The 16,604-nt window shown below is 41.9% G+C and overlaps 2 protein-coding genes across 7 annotated transcripts in view; one reads left to right on the top strand and one right to left on the bottom strand.

Annotated features, from left to right (window-relative positions):
- Positions 1–5,951: 5,951 nt before the first annotated feature.
- LOC122548649 (actin-binding Rho-activating protein) lies at positions 5,952–7,162 on the bottom strand. Its single transcript, XM_043687484.2, has one exon. It carries the CDS (start codon positions 6,795–6,797, stop codon positions 6,342–6,344), a length of 456 nt encoding a protein of 151 aa, XP_043543419.1. The 5' UTR covers positions 6,798–7,162; the 3' UTR covers positions 5,952–6,341.
- A 4,747-nt stretch (positions 7,163–11,909) lies between these two features.
- trmt11 (tRNA methyltransferase 11) overlaps positions 11,910–16,604 on the top strand; it is a 116,852-nt gene continuing 112,157 nt past the window's right edge. For 4 of the 6 annotated variants that reach the window (XR_015753477.1, XR_006310362.2, XM_087980542.1 and 1 more), the window contains exons 1-2: positions 11,910–12,026; positions 14,533–14,598. Coding sequence is in view for 3 of the 6 variants with exons in the window: in XM_087980542.1 (XP_087836668.1) it covers positions 11,925–12,026; positions 14,533–14,598 (168 nt within the window). In the remaining 3 variants the exon portion in view is untranslated. Of the gene's footprint in view, positions 12,027–14,262; positions 14,281–14,532; positions 14,599–16,604 lie in introns of those variants that run through there. The other 2 variants (XM_043683880.2, XM_087980549.1) reach the window with 2 other exon arrangements.

The following is a 16,604-nucleotide window of genomic DNA, read 5'->3' as shown; positions in this document are numbered from 1 at the left end:
CCTGGAAATGTTCCACAAACCGTCACCCAGACTGTGTTTGGTCTGTTAATGTATTCTGTTACAGAATATTGAATGGTCTGGACACGGTGGATGTTGGGAAGATGTTTCCATTGGTAGGAGAGATTAGGATGGAGGGCACAGCCTTGAGAGTAAAGGGAACACCTTTTAGAATGGAGATAAGGAGAAACTTATTCAGCCAAACAGTGGTGAATCTTTGGAATTCATTGCCACACAAGGTTGTGAAGGCCAGGTCATTGAGTATATTTAAGACTGAGGCAGATAGGTTCTTGATTATCAAGGATTACAGGGAGATAGGTTTCTCAACTTCCACTATCAGCCATGTTTGAATGGCAGAGCAGACTCTATAGGCTGATTGGCCTAATTTCTGCTCCTATGTCTTATGGTGTTATAGAGGAGACACATTGTGAGCTGTGAATGCAGGAGACCATTAGAAAGAAGCACAAGTAAATCACAATCTCACCTGAAAGTTATCGTTGGGATCTTGGACAGTGATGAGGTTAAAAAGGCAACTTTGCACCTCCTGCAACTGCATGGGAAGATGCCATGGAAGGGCTTGAAATGTTAAGAGTGATGGAATAATGAACCAGTGTATGGCAGAGAACAATACCTTCAGAACTCTGGGAGGGAGGGGAAGATGTGTTTGATGGTGGCACATGCTAAAGGTGATGGAAATGGGGGAGAATGATTCTTTGAATATGCTGGTGGGGCAAAACCTACTGCAAGAGAAACCCTATTGTAGTTCTTGGAGGGAGGTGGTGTGAAATTAGGTGTGCCAGAAAAGGGATTGGATGAGGTTGATGACCCTGTCCACTAGAGTGGGGGAGATCCTCAGTGGCAGAGGATGTCAAAAAACATCTCTGTGGGAAGTGGCATCATCAGAATACACATAACAGAGATGTAGAAACTGGGGGAATAGAATTTTTACAGAAAGCAGGGATTAAGGAGGTCCCAGGAACCACCATAAAAAAAGTCCAATACTGCAAATGATTTTTAAAAATTGTGCTATATCTACTAATTCCCCCATAAACTATGCTGAGACTACAGAACCCACAGGACTTCACAGCCCTATTATTTCAACTGACTTCCAGTTTTATCATTAACTTCAAATTATGTACATTATGGAAGTAAATATTGTTGTTTTGAACTACAAAGAGTAACATTTCTAATTTTATCATTGCCCACTTATCGTAAAGCTCAGATTACAACGAGATCTTGATCAGATGGGCCAATGAGCTGAGAAGTGGCAGATGGAGTTTAATTTAGATAAATGTGAGGTGTTGCATTTTGGGAAAGCAAATCTTAACAGGACTTATATATTTCATGGTAAGGTCCTGCTGAACAAAGAGACCTTGGAGTGCAGATTCATAGCTCCTTGAAAGTGGCGTCGCAGATAGATAGGATAGTGAAGAAGGTGTTTGGTATGCTTTCCTTTATTGGTCAGAGTATTGAGTACAGGAGTTGGGACATGTTGTGGCTGTACAGGACATTGGTTAGGCCACTGTTGGAATATTGCGTGCAATTCTGGTCTTCTTCCTATCGAAAAGATGTTGTGAAACTTGAAAGGATTCAGAAAAGATTTACAAGGATGTTGCCAGGGTTGGAGGATTTGAGCTGTAGGGAGAGTTTGAATAGGCTGGGGTTTTCCCTGGAGCATTGAAGGCATAGGTTTAGGGGGAGAGGGGAAAGATATAAAAGAGACCTAAGGGGAAACCTTTTCACGCAGAGGGTGGTATGTGTATGGAATGAGCTGCCAGAGGAAGTGGTGGAGGCTGGTACAATTGCAACATTTAAAAGGCATCTGGATGGATATATGAATAGGAAGGGTTCAGAAGGTTATGGGCCGGGTGCTGGTAGGTGGGACTAGATTGGGTTGGGATATCTTGTCAGCATGGACGAGTTGGACCGAAGGGTCTGTTTCCGTTCTGTACATCTCTATGACTCTATGTACTTATCATGTGAGTTTATGTCAGATATCATATTTCCACAAAGACCACCAATAGGTAAATGAAACTTTATTCGTAATTCTCATTGTCCACTTAAGTTTCCCATGGCTTCACACCCCAATATATTTTGCATCGGTCCACTGCCTGGACATGCCCTGGTGTGCCCATTTGCCACTGGGCAGTGAGGATCCCCAGTGGAGGGCTCTCTACATGGGAGTCCTCTCTCTTGGGGATCTGGGGTGGAGGGTGCTGCACGTGGCAGTCCCCTGCAACCACAGATTTTGGTGGTTCACGGACTCCCAACTCAACTGCTTGTCCTGTGGTGCTATGGAGTCCATGCACCATGTATATATGGGGTGTGGGTGTTTGTGCTCTCTTTTTGAATTTCTTAAAAACCTTCTCTGTTTTTCGTTGCACCTTGTATCCTACGCTCCTGATCTTTGGACACCCAGTGCGGAGAGGGGTGGGTAGGTCAGAGGACCTCCTCATGGGTCTGCTCCTGGGCCTGGCCAAACTGGCCATAAACAGGTCCAGGCTGTGGGCCGTGGAGGGGGTCATTGGGGACGATTGCCTGGCCCTCTTCCGTGGTTATGTACATGCCCAGGTGTCACTGAAGAAGGACCACGTGGTGTCTACCAATACCCTAGAGGTTTTTGGGGAGAGGTGGGCACTGCAGGGAATTGGAGTGTTTTATTTCCCCCTCCAACTCTATTTTGATTTAATCTCTGTCCTCCCCATCACGTTTGTTTTGATGAGAAGGGCACTGCTTGTCACTGGCCACTCGGTTGTTTCCTTTCTTCCTGGTGATGGAAAATGAACAAAGATTTATACACCTATTGTCTTTCACTGTGTCTCACACCTGTACACATAAAAAAAGAAAAAATATATTTTGCATTAGCTTATCAGTTTTACGTGATATGTATAAGAAGGGAGTCCTTGCTTGTTTCTCATCTTTTCCACTTTAGAAAGCAGGTATCTGATTCAGCTTAGATATCGTCTGTCTATGCAGTCAGTTAGAAGAATTAAAACTTGGTATGGTTTCCACTACAGTCTGTTTATTAGACTTGGAGGACTACTTTTTATTACTGAATAACACTGCTTTATCTATCTGAGATAGAAGAAAAAACAGTTCTAAGGTGATCTATATGACAAAGGTGAGCAACAAATGCAGGATAAATTGTTAATGAGTGAGATTTATTACAGAAAAGATGCACCTGTCAAATGACATGATGACCTATTACTCCTGCTAGATGCAAGATGTGTTGAGTGAAAAGGACAGCTGAGCCCTGCATTTTTACCATGGAAAAACTGTTTCTGATACAGGGTCATTAAAACAAAAAGAATCAAATGCGACATGTCAAATTGTTTGTTCTTTCCACTGAAGCTGTTACTCTTGATGCACAGATGGAATGAGTAAACTGAAACTGAGACTCATAATCAGTTTGGACAACATTAACAATTGGACAATTCCATAAACTAACCGCAATAATGAATCCCAATCAATTCCCGGAAAGAATGGAAGATACATGATCAATGCTGTGAGCTAAACACCCATCACCATGAGGGAAGCCACATCATCTTTCTGCTGTATAAACAGCAGGAATTGTCTCTTACATTGCAGTTCGATAGTTCAGAAGATTTAAATACCAAGATAAAAAGTTATGAAGATTAGGTGATCCTGCAGGCTGTTAACTGAATATAGTTCTGAGGCCTGGGTGTGTGACAGTGTGACTGGAACCTGACAAGAAAGGACACTGTTGAAGCATCAGGACTTATCTTCAGACTCGGGGATTAACAATCAGGCTGTATATGAATGATTTTAAGTTCATTCAAATCATATAGAGGTTTGAATCATGGTTTTGTTGGTTTAATCAACTGAAAAATTTAAGGTTAACCTAAAACGTTGCAAGTATTTTTTTATTTTACTTCTGGGGTCCAAGAATGATTTTAGTGAGGAAAGGAATGGAATCCCTTACACCACAGATGCTGCACAACCTATTGAGTGTTTTCAACATTTTCAGCTTTTGGTGTTGGTATCAATTGAAGCAGACCTCATACAGTTACCATTCCAATTTCCTTCTGCAGTGCAAAGATATGCAGATTTGGTGGACTGGCAATGCTAAATTGCCCAAAGTGTCCAGGGATGTGCAGGCTATGTGGGTCAGCTACAGAAAATGCAAGGTTACTGGGAAAAGGGTGGGGTGGACAGGTGGGTCTGCACTTCAGGTCAGTGTGGACTTGATGGGATGAATGGCCTGCTTCCACACTGTAGGAATTATATAATTCTAGCTTTGCAATAATTTCTATCTCAACTAAAATAATGGAAATTTAAGGAATAGTCCAATCAGCCCTTCATGGACTTCACACATTGTATCCTTCTGTAAGAAAAGGTTCGTGTCGTTACCATTATATTGTGAAAATGACTGCAAATTTTGGAAAAATATAAATGCAAAAGTCAGAAAGTTATCGATTTGAACCTGGGCCATTAGTATCCCTTCATAACTACTTAGTCATAGAGTTATAGAGATGTACAGCATGGAAACAGACCCTTTGGTCCAACTTGTCCTGCCGACCAGATTTCCCAAACCAATCTAGTCCCATCTGCCAGCACCTGGCCCACATCACTCCAAACCCTTCCTATTCCCATACCCATCCAGATGCTTTTTAAATGTTGCAATTGTACCAGCCTCCACCACATCCTCTGGCAGCTCATTCCATACATGTACTACCCTCTAGTGAAAAAGTTGCCCCTTAGATTTTTATATATCTTTCCCCTCTCACCCTAAACCTATACCCTCTAGTTCTGGACTCCCCATCCCAGGGAAAAGACTTTGCCTCTTTATCCTATCCATGCCCCTCATGATTTTATAAACCTCTATAAGGTCACCCCTCAGCCTCCGACGCTCCAAGGAAAACAGCCCTAGACTATTCAACCTCTCCCTATAGCTCAAATCCCCCAACCCTGGCAACATCCTTGTAAAATCTTTTCTGAACCCTTTCAAGTTTCACAATATCTTTCCGATAGGTAGGAGACCAGAATTGCATGCAATATTCCAACACTGACCTAACCAATGTCCTGTACAGTTGCAACATGACCTCCCAACTCCTATACTCAACACTCTGACCAATTTGCTCTCAATAAGTAAACATGATTCAAATAGGCTGGGACTTTTTTTTTCACTGGAGTGTAGGAGGTTGAGCTGTAACTTTACAGAGGTTTATAAAATCATGAGGGGCATAGATAAGGTGACTAGCAAGGGTACTTTCCCTTGGGTGGGGGAGTTCAAAACAAAGGGGCATATTTTTAAGGTGAATTAAGCAATTTTTACAAACGACATGAGAGGCACCTTCTTTTACATAGAGAGTGGATCATGTGTGGAATGAACTGCCAGAGGAAGTGGTGAATGCAACAGTTAAAACATTTAAAAGACATTTGGATAAGAACATGAATAGGAAAGGTTTGGATGGATATAGGCTATATGCAGGCAAGTGGGACTAGTTGAATTTGGGAACATGGCACACACACTGTCAAAACTTGTGGTGCTGGAAAAAGCACTGTAGGTTAGGAGTCCACTTTTCAGGCATAAGCCCTTCATCAGGAATGTGGAGGGGGAAGGGGGCTGAGAGATAAATGGGGGGTGGGGTGGGGCTGGGGTGAAGTTGAGTGGGATGGCTATAGGTGGGAGGTGATTGTGATAGGTTGGTGGGAAGGGTGGAGCACATAGGTGGGAAGGAAGATGGACAGATCAGATGGGTCAAGGGGATAGTATCCAGTTGGGACAAGGTGGGGGCTGGGAAGATAGGGGAATTGGTGAAGTCCATGTTGAGGCCATGTGATTCTCAGATCCCTAGGTTCTTCTTCCAGGTGGCGGGTGGCTTTGATTTATTGGTAGAGGAAGGCCAATGCAGGAGTAGGATTCCCACACTTTATTGGAAATTGTCACGTAGTCAGGATGGCTTTGTTTGGTTGTAAAAATAGTGGACCTCTATTGGTACAGTAAACCTTTATTGATTCTATACATTACTGCCGGCAGGTTTTGGCAAATCTTACAATACTTTCAAGGTCATTGACCCGAGACATTTACTGTTTCTTTTTCATAGATATTACCAAACCCACTGGGTGTTTCCAGCATTTTCCATTTCTATCTTAGCAGCATCCGCGTTAGTTTATTTGCATTGGAACATATATTCTGTACATAGTTGAAAATATTTGTTTCTTTTGCTACAAATCCACATTTCAGGTCATAAATACAATCAGATTTTGATGTGTCGAGGTTTTTTTTCAAAATAAGGCTTAAAATATGTGTAGCTTCACTGCAGTGCAACCACAATCAAAAAGTGCAACTTCACAAAGTCTAATTTCCCACAAATCTATCTTCACTCAAGCAGCGTGATGAGAGCGCGATCATCTCTTCCTTGCCAAAGCATTTCCCCTTCAAAATGAACCAGACCGTGTTTTCTCGCTCGTAGCAGGATTCCCACCACTTTATTGGAAATTGTCACGTAAGCATCAAACAATCTCCCGAAAGTTATGCAGATGTTCCCGCCTGGCCCGGCTTCTCCGTACCTTCTAATAACATAAAGCAACTCTTCGACTTCTTTCCCGATGTGGGTATGTGCATCTTTACCTCTCTGGTCTGTTTTGGATCCCTTTTTGGGACGCCCGTATTCTTCATCCCCTCTCTGCAACCGCAGAGTGACCGCGTGGGAGCCGCTGAAAGGATTGGACCTTTGGTACTGTCTGTGGTCGTCGGCCCATTCCTGCCACTTCTTCCTCAGGCTTGCATTTCCGTCCTGTCCTGGCATTTGGCGATTGCCTCCACTCGCTGCCATTTTTATTCCCGCACATTAGCAGGATCCCCTAATCCTGGGAGGTCATCGCAGCCATTTCTGACCCTATAACAAACAGCGGTCGATTCGCTTTTCATGACACTGTTCACTTGCAATGAAGATTTTTCTGGATGTTTTTCTCGTTAAAAGCCCACACCAAACTGCAGACTTGGACACCCTATTGGACGTCCTGCTGCATGTCACACTCGGCCGGGATCATTAGGATTGACGGTTTCATAAACCGACAGGAGAAACATTTCATCTGGACACCAATAGGGCTGAGCCGAGGGTGGGAGCGCCGCCTGTCCATCGGATAATGCAACTTGTTGCAATCTATCAATGTCACTAATACTAAATGATACTGTGTCACCCCAACTTGTGGGTGAGATATTCACTGTTTCGTTTTTTTTGTGTACTCCGAAGTGCTATTACGCACAATTGAGTGACCTTCTCACCACCAGAATCATCGTGACGTTCCTGTTTTTTTAAAAAAAGAAACCAATAACCACCACCAGTAAAAACAATGCAAGAGCAAATTACTGCAGATGCTGGAATCTGTACTGAAACCAAAAAAAATGCTAAAAATCACACAACACCAGGTTATAGTCCAACAGGTTTAATTGGAAGCACACTAGCTTTCGGAGCGACGCTCCTTCATCACGTGATAGTGGAGGGCTCGATCCTAACAGAATTTATAGCAAAAATTTAGTGTGATGTAACTGAAATTATACATTGAAAATTTGATTGTTAAGCCTTTCATCTGTTAAAATACAGTGATCTCACTTTTTAGATTAGAATCAATCTAAACATCAGGTCATAGACAGAGAACACAGGGGGCCAACACTTCAACATATTGTCTAGCTATCACCATTGTTAACAGCTAACCCGAGAATGCAACTTTTTTAAAAAAAGGTTTTGTGATTTACACATGAAAGAAGTGAAACTATCACTGTATTCTAAAAGATGAAAGGCTTAACAGACAATTAATTTTTCAATGTATAATTTCAGTTACATCACACTGTAAATATTTGCTATAAATTCTGTGTTAGGATTGAGCCCTCCACTATCACCTGATAAAGGAGCGTCACTCTGAAGGCTAGTGTGCTTCCAATTAAACCTGTTGGACTATAACCTGGTGTTGTGTGATTTTTTAACTTTATACACCCCAGTCCAACACCGGCATCTCCAAATCTTGTTCAGTAAAACACTCTAAAACTCTTTGCTCTATTCACTTTTGAGTTAACTTGCAACAATTAAAATGCATCTGGAAGGGTATATGAATAGGAAGAGTTTGGAGGGATATGGGCCAGGTGCTGGCAGATGGGAGTAGATTGAATTGGGATATCTGGTCAGCATGGACAAGTTGGACTGAAGGGTCTGTTTCCATGCTGTACGTGTCTGTGACTCTATGACTCTAACACAACTATGCTCAAAGGTAAGTAAGATTCAGATAAGTTTATAACTAGTTAGAGTATTTACATTTATATAGTGCCTGCCATGACTTGAAGGACCTCCCAAAACTTTTAAATGCAATTATTATTATCTTGTAGGGCTGCAGACAAATTAGAAAACTTCCAGGGATTATTGTCAAAGATGAAATCAAAATAAGGATCAAACAGCTTGACAAACCTTAGTGAGTTATTTGAAGAGACAGATGGTTAAGAATGTTGAACTTTATTTACAGACTTTGAAAAGACATTCAGTAAAGAAACATTTACTCCTTTCCTAATATCACTGTTGGTGTACTTACCCATCTGATTCCAGCAGTTTAGGAAGATGGCTCACCATCACCTTATCAGGAGAGGAGAGTCAAGGGGCAGAGTTGAGTATGGTAACCATTACAAAAGAAAAAATGCTAGAAAGAAAAGCTAAAAGGTCTAAAATTGATAAATCTCCTGGCCTGGATGGGCTACATCCCAGAGTTCTAAGGGAGGTGGCTGAAGAAATAGTGGAGGCGTTGGTTGTAATCTTTCAAAAATCACTGGAGTCAGGGAAAGTCCCAGATGATTGGAAAATCGCTGTTGTAACCCCCTTGTTCAAGAAAGGATCAAGACAAAAGATGGAAAATTATAGGCTGATTAGCCTAACCTTGGTTGTAGGTAAAATTCTAGATCCATCGTTAAGGATGAGATTTCTAAATTCTTGGAAGTGGAGGGTCGGATTAGAACAAATCAGCATGGATTTAGTAAGGGGAGGTCATGCCTGTTAGAATTCTTTGAAGAGGTAACAAGTAGGTTAGACCAGGAAAGCCCTGTGGATGTTATCTACCTAGACTTCCTAAAGGCTTTTGATAAGGTGCCTCATGGGAGGCTGCTGAGTAAGGTGAGGACCCATGGTGTTCAAGGTGAGTTACTGGCACGGATTGAGGATTGGCTGTCTAACAGAAGGCAGAGAGTTGGGAGGAAAGGTTCTTTTTCGGAATGGCAGCTAGTGACAAGTGGTGTCCCACAGGGTTCAGTGTTGGGGCCACAGCTGTTCACTTTATACATTAATGATCTGGATGAAGGAACTGGGGTCATTCTGGCAAAGTTCACCAATGATACGAAGTTAGGCGGACAGGCAGGTAGTACTGAGGAGGTGGGGAGGCTGCAGAAAGATTTAGACAGTTTAGGAGAGTGGTGCAGGAAATGGCTGATGAAATTCAATGTGAGCAAATGCGAGGTCTTGCAGTGTGGAAAAAGAATACAGTCTTGGACTATTTTCTAAATGGTGAGAAAATTCATAAAGCCAAAATACAAAGGGATCTGGGAATGCTCGTCCAGGACTCTTTAAATGTTGACTTGCAGATTGAGTCTGTGGTTAAGAAAGCAAATGTAATGTTGTCATTTATCTCAAGACGGTTGGAATGTAAAAGCAACGATATGCTACTGAGACTTTATAAAGCTCTGGTTAGGCCCCATTTAGAATACTGTGTCCAGTTTTGGGCCCCACACCTCAGGAAGGACTTACTGGCACTGGAGCATGTCGAGTGGAGATTCACATGGATGATCCCTGGAATGGTAGGCCTAACACACAATGAACGATTGAGGATCCTGGGATTGTATTCATTAGAGTTCAGAAGGTTGAGGGGAGATCTAATAGAAACTTACAAGATAATGCATGGCTTAGAAAGGGTGGCCCCTGAGAATTTGTTTCCATTAGGCGGAAATACTAGGACCCATGGGCACAGCCTTAGAATTAGAGGGGGTAAACTTAGAACGGAAATGAAGAGATATTTCTTCAGGAATATGGGGAGAGTGCAGGTAAGTGGCATTGAAATGCCCATCAGCCATGACTGAATGGTGGAGTGGTTCGATAGGCCGAATGGACTTACTTCCACTCCTATTTCTTATCTCTTAATGAACTGAATGATGACTCAATGGCACGCCTGTAAAAGTTGGCAATGGTATTCGCCGTCATGCCAAATTTCCTCAGCTGCCTGAAGAAGAAGAGATTTTGCTGGGCCTTTGTAACCAGTGCATCCACATGAAGAGTCCAAGAAAGCTTGTTGTGGATGACCACTCCCAGGAGCTTGACAATCTCCACTCATTCCACCTCTGTGATGGACGTTAATTGCTGGCCCAGCCAGCTGAGCCCACATTCTCCTGAATGAATTTAGAAAGCAGACACATTTGGTATGAAATTATTGTGATTACCTGGATAGATAATTTGTCTAAGAAAAAGCCACTTTGTAGTATATACATGCTAGGAGAATTGCAAGAAATGTTGCAAACAGAAGAGCTTAATTTTTTTTTTCTCCATGGTGTGTGTGTGTATACGTGTGAGACACAGTGAAAGACACAAAGTGCACGAATCTTTATTCAATTTCCACCACCAAGAAGATAGGAAAACACCCGGGTGGCCAGTGACAAACACTGCCCTTCACATCAGAGGGCAGTGCTGTGTGATCAAAACAGTGAAGGGGAGGGTAGGGACTAAATTAAAATAGAGTTGGAGGGAGAAATGATGCACTCCACTCCCTGCGGCGCCCACCTCTCCCTGAACAACTCCAGGGTGTTGGTCGACACCGCGTGCTCCTTCTCCAAGGACACCCGGGCTCTAACGTAACCGCGGAAGAGGGGCAGGCAGTCGGCCCTAACGACCCCCTCCACAGCCCGCTGCCTGGACCTGTTGATGGCCAGTTTGGCCAGGCCCAGGAGCAGACCCACGAGGAGGTCTTCAGACCTGCCAGAAGAGCTTAATGTGGAGAAATGGCAATGAGTAGTACAATTATATATTTTATTAGGACAATGTGCTGTGGAGAGGATTGGAAGATGACCAGAATTTTCCCCTTTGTTGGGGTTACTTTCAGCTAGTTAATATCACTGGAATTTAGAAGTAAGAAAAGAGAATCTCAGAGGAACCTATACAATCCTAAAAGGACTAGACAAGATAAATGCAGGAAAGACATTCTTGATGACCAGGGAGTCCAGAACCAGAGGTCACAGTCTAAAGACACAATGTGAGCTATTTAGGACTGAGATGAGAGGAAATTTCTTCACCTAGGGAGTGATGAGCTTGTGGAATTCTCTAGCATAGAAAGTAATTGAGGCCAAAACATTGAATGTTTCCAGCAGGAGTGAGACATAGTTCTTTGGGCTAAAGGGGTCAAAGGATAAGGGGTGAAAGCAGAAACAGGATACTATGTTTAATGATCAGCCCTGAACATATTGAGCGGTGGAACAGGCTGAAAGGGCATACTAATTTATACCCGCTGCTATTTTCTACGTCTCAATTTTCTACTCCTGTTTTTCTTCAGAAACCTGAGGTCCTGTTTAGCAAACTACACACTTCAAAGAGATGTAGCTTTCAGTTTCTGTATTTCTATACTATAAGTAGTGTAGTGTGGAAAGTTTCATTTAAAATCGTATCAACGGTTCTCAGATTAGTGTTTTTTGTCTAGAATATACAAGATAGGCCGAATGGCCTCATTCTGCATCTTAACGATTCTGTGAACACGATGAAAAGAACAGGTTCGAATCTAAGAATAACACAACAAATATAACAGAAGAATACAATTTGGAAGAGTTCTTTTAAAGAAAAAGCAAGTATTGATTGATGTAAAAGGAAGTCAATAGTGAGAAGGTGATCGTCGAGGTAGAGGGCGAGTCAGTCCCGGAACCAAGAGTCGCGGCTCTGGCGGAGCACGGGATGGTTTTGTTGACGGACGGGAACATGGCGCTTTCCAGTGGGAACGTGTGTAGGAGGTTTTTGCTGCTTTTGGCTCAAGAAAACCTGGAATTCCGGCTCCCGGTGAGTCCGAGTTGGGCCTGGGTTCTGGCCGCCCGGTGAAAACCGGAGATGGGATTGAACTCTCGGTCAGACCTGACACCGCGGATTCACTTCCAGAACAAGAGGAGAATTTGCAGCTTTTTGTGTTTCAAATTCCCAGCAGCTGCAGGAGTCAGTTTTTACAGCAAGGAAGGAGGCCACTCGATCCATCGTGTCTGCTCCTGGCATAAAACATCCACTTGTTCCAAAACAATTCAAAGAATTGATTAACTGCTGATGCTGGAAATCTGAAAAACAAAAGTGCTGGAGAAACAACATATGGAAAAAAAAGTTAACTTTTTCCAGCAATTTCTGTTTTTGATTCAAAACCCATTTTCCAACACTTGACCTATGGATTGTATATTATGGCATTTCATGTGGTCATCTCAGTATTTTCTAAATGTCTGTAGGGCCCCTGCTTTTTCTATTCTTTCAGTGTTCTAGATCCCCACAACTCATTTGGGTGAAAAAAACCCCTCAAATCCCCTCTAAACCAGCTGCTTAGCATAAAAATTTGGCCCTTGGATATTGACCTCTGAACTGAGGGGAAAGATTTCTCACTGTGTACCTTGTCTATGTCCCTCAATTTTGTACTCTACAAAAAGATTCCAACCCCCCTCCAAGGAAAAACACCTCAACTCTTTGTAGTTTTTCTTTATAACTGAATAATTCCCTGCCTAGATAACAGCCTGGGGAATCTTCTCTGCATCCTCTTGAATGCAGTCACACCCTTCATATTGTGTAACAACCAGAACTGCTCACAATATTCCATCTGTGGCCTAACTGGTGTTCTGTAGAGCTGTATCATAAGCTCTTTGCTCTTGTCTTCAGTGCCTCCACTAATAAGGGCAAAGGTCACCATAATCACCTTCTATTTCCATAGATCATTTGCTGAATATAGTTCATGCCCCAGGTGCTTGCAGTCTCTCTGCATCTCATTCAAATTCACATGAAGTGTGAGCTCTAATAACAATCGCTTCACACAACGATAGTCGGGTGGCTGATCATGTCTCTGCTACAGCTCTGGTGCTTTCCCAAGAAGTGTAAATTTCACCCACACCCTGTAATGCAGAGCTGGCTTCCCTCTGTGAGGATTTCCTGCTTTCCTGGCTATCAAGACTTAATCCTATACCTTTTGCTAGTGGGCCCTACAAAAAAAGTGATGTAAGACTCAGGGCTGCGAAATGGTCTTGACCCTATAGAAAGGAGCAGCAACTTAGTTTAACCACTTCTCCTTGTTAGTTAAGTTGTATTCATGATGGTTTGATGAATACTCTAACAGTATCATAACAATAAAAAAAAACCTTTTATCTAAACTAATAAGTAATTCTTATACTGTTGTAAACTTTGTAGATGGTGCATTCACACATATTGCGTGAACAGATATTTTGTTTGCTTCGAGTACTGTTATTTCTCCTCTGATACTTCAGCTCTACAGATGAATGATCTCTCTAATGTGTATGAAAATTTTTACATGATCATAATTTGAGCTGTTCATTTAGAGGAATGAGAGGTGATCTCATTGAAAGATATAGGATTTCTTAAGGGACTTGATAGGGTTCACTCTAAGATGGTGGTGCCGTTGATGAGAGAATCTTGGACCAGAGGGGACAGTCTCAGAATAAAGGGATGCCAATTTAAAATTGAGATAAGGAGGAATTTCGTCTGAGGGTTGAAACTCTTTAAAACTCTTTGTCACAGTGAGCTGTGAGGACAGAGAGACCTTGTGAATGTTTAACTCTGAGGTAGATAAAATCCTTGATTCCTCGTTTGATCAAGGTTCCGGGGAAAGGGCAGGAAAGTGCATGCGAAGAATGTTGGATCAGCCGTTATCCTATTGAATGGCAAAGCAGGCTCGCGAGGCCAAAAGGCTTACTATTTCCTATGGTCAGCATGATTTTGATCAGTGTGCATATATGTATTATCTAGCACAAGATCTGTCCTTATGATGCAAAATGGTTAGTAACTGCTGGTGCAACCTGGTCCAAGAATGGAAAGTGGATAGTTCTCATATTGAAGGTCCACACTGATGAAATATTTAAGCAACCTTGCCTATTCACCTTGTGTGCCATTCATTCATTATTCCAAACAGGAACCATCTTCACTGTCTATGCTTTTGTTATTCAATGTTGATGATATGAACATCTGAAGTAATTTTAACGTCACCTTATTGTTGGTTGCTAAGCCATTAGATTCAGACTCTTGGCTAGAGTGATTGTCAAGACCACCTACAAAGGTAGGAAGAATCATATAAATTTTAATAATATTTATCCTTTAATGCAATAATGTAGCTATCATTAAACACACCTAAACTGTCCCAAACAAAAAGATGTTAGAGGGATATTGAAACTCCAATCAGAAAGTCTTATTTGGTAATCAAGGAAGTACTTGTTAAGTGAGTATTCTTTTAATTCAGAAGGGTTTTGATTCGGCAGCTTTTCAGGGTTTTTATATGCGCCATTGCCAACCACCTATCTTTTTGTTACAGGAACTAAAATCCCTGTTTTCTCTTTGTGCTGGACAATTAAAATGTGAAGAAAGCTTTGATGAAAAGGTATGGTACATCCTTAACTTTTACCACTAAATGCACAGATAATCACATCACACTACTTATTTTGCTTATATTTATTCTGAGAAATCTCAAGTTATATTACAGTCTTTGTTTGCTTGGTATGTTGTCATGTTCTGGAACATATATACTAATTAGTATGTGAGGTTGTCTTTTTATATTAGTGATTGTGCAATAATCTGTTTGTATCACAAAAATTACAAAGGCATGTTAAAGTTTCTTGATAGAAAAATGTAAGCAATGTTCAATGGCTGTTGCTGACTATCATTTTCCACACTCATACATATACTGCTCCCTGTGCATTCCAGGCATGATTGCTCGCCTAATTTTTCAATACATGAAACCTTAGCCATGTTCTCCTGGGTCAATTTCCACCTCCTCTTCCACCTTACCGATATAATGGATTCCATCCTGTTTAGTACCTGTAAATTAATTAAGGCCAAAAGGTGATATATTTCAGACATTCAATGCTTGAAATAAAAGCAGCGAAGAATGGCAGTGCAAGCTAGATAACCTGTTCTGAAGGAAGTATAGATGTTAAAATTTGAAGTCTTATGAAACGTTGTGTATGCGTCGCTTGCACTGGGTCTTGACTGGTGGTTTGTTTAGAAGTTCTTGAATTCTAAGTAATATCTGCTTAATAATAATAGCAAGTCTCCAATCCTTATTTTTCTCTGGAATGAATAGACACAGTACTAGAGAGATACACGTTTGGTGGAATATTGGAGGCTCAAGTTCACACTTTGGTGGCGATGTGGGGTAGTTATCTTCAAAGAACATTCAAACCTTATACTTCCCACCTTCGCACAGCATTGCCTTTCATTTGGAATAACACATTCCCAGTTCATTATGTTTAAAATACCATCTGGATTCTACTGCAACAAAGCCAAATGGATGATGCTTTCCCTAGGCATCTTTTTCTTGCTCAGGTCGACTCCATTCCAGACGTAGTTTTACTTCAATAGTCCCCTTCAGTGAGGCAGAGATGGGGAAGGGCAGTTATAGAGTCATAGAGATGTACAGCATGGAAACAGACTCTTCGGTCCAACCTGTCCATGCTGACCAGATATCCGAACCCAATCTAGTCCCACCTGCCAGCAGTTGCTCCAGGGGACAGAGCTAAAGCGACTGTTTTCTCTTCTGCTCCCTCTTTCTCCTGTGACTCATTCGCATCCACGAACAACACCACCTGCAAGTTCCCCTCTAAGCCACTCACCATCGTGTCTTGAAATATATAGCCATTCTTTACTGTTGCTGAGTCAAAATCCTGGAATCCCTCCCTAATGGCATTGTTGGGCAATCTACAGCACATGGACTGTAGCTGTTCAAAAAGGAGCTCACCACCACCTTCTCAAGGGTAACTAGGGATTGGCAATAAACGCTAGCCAGCCAGCAATGCCCACATCCCATGAAAAAAGAAAAAAGAGAAAAACTGATTTACTGGTGATGGGAGTGGGGTGGATGGATTATAGGTGCTGTGAGACAGTACATTCCCTTAGCCTTGATTGATTCAGCTCTGCCTCATTGTTAAGGGCTTACAGCATCACTGCCACTATGCTCTGCAACTTCTACTCTAAATCGTCAGCTCTGTCACCACCCTTCTGATTTTAAGGCTGCCCTTAAAACACGTTTTCAACCAAGCTTTCAGTTATTGTAATAATGTTTCCTGTGGTTTGATGTATATTTTCCATTTGCTTCAGTGAGATGCCATGGGGCATTTTTCTTATTAACAGATACTATATGAATCTTGTATTTGTACTTCAAGGGGCTGTAATGCCACTGATATCAAATATTATGTGATAAGACAAATAATGGAAAAAATACAGAAGTCACAAACCCTTGCATCTTCAGCTATAGTGCATCTAGAAATGAACAGGATTTGGTATCACAAGTATCCAAATGGATGTGCAGTTCATAGAGTCATGGAGATGTACAGCACGGAAACAGACCCTTTGGTCCAACTTGTCCATGCCAACCAGATATCCCAACCC

This window comes from Chiloscyllium plagiosum, unplaced genomic scaffold, assembly GCF_037043375.1.
Source record: "Chiloscyllium plagiosum isolate Xiang-an unplaced genomic scaffold, Cpla_swu_hap1 HiC_scaffold_3, whole genome shotgun sequence".
Classification (NCBI taxonomy): Eukaryota; Metazoa; Chordata; class Chondrichthyes; order Orectolobiformes; family Hemiscylliidae; genus Chiloscyllium; species Chiloscyllium plagiosum.
Note: the sequence above shows the minus strand (reverse complement) of the source record. Positions and strands in the feature narration are given on the sequence as shown.

Coding starts and splice junctions, on each gene's coding strand:
- LOC122548649 (XM_043687484.2), bottom strand. CDS start 6,797: ATGGCAGCGAGTGGAGGCAATCGCCAAATGCCAGGACAGGACGGAAAT.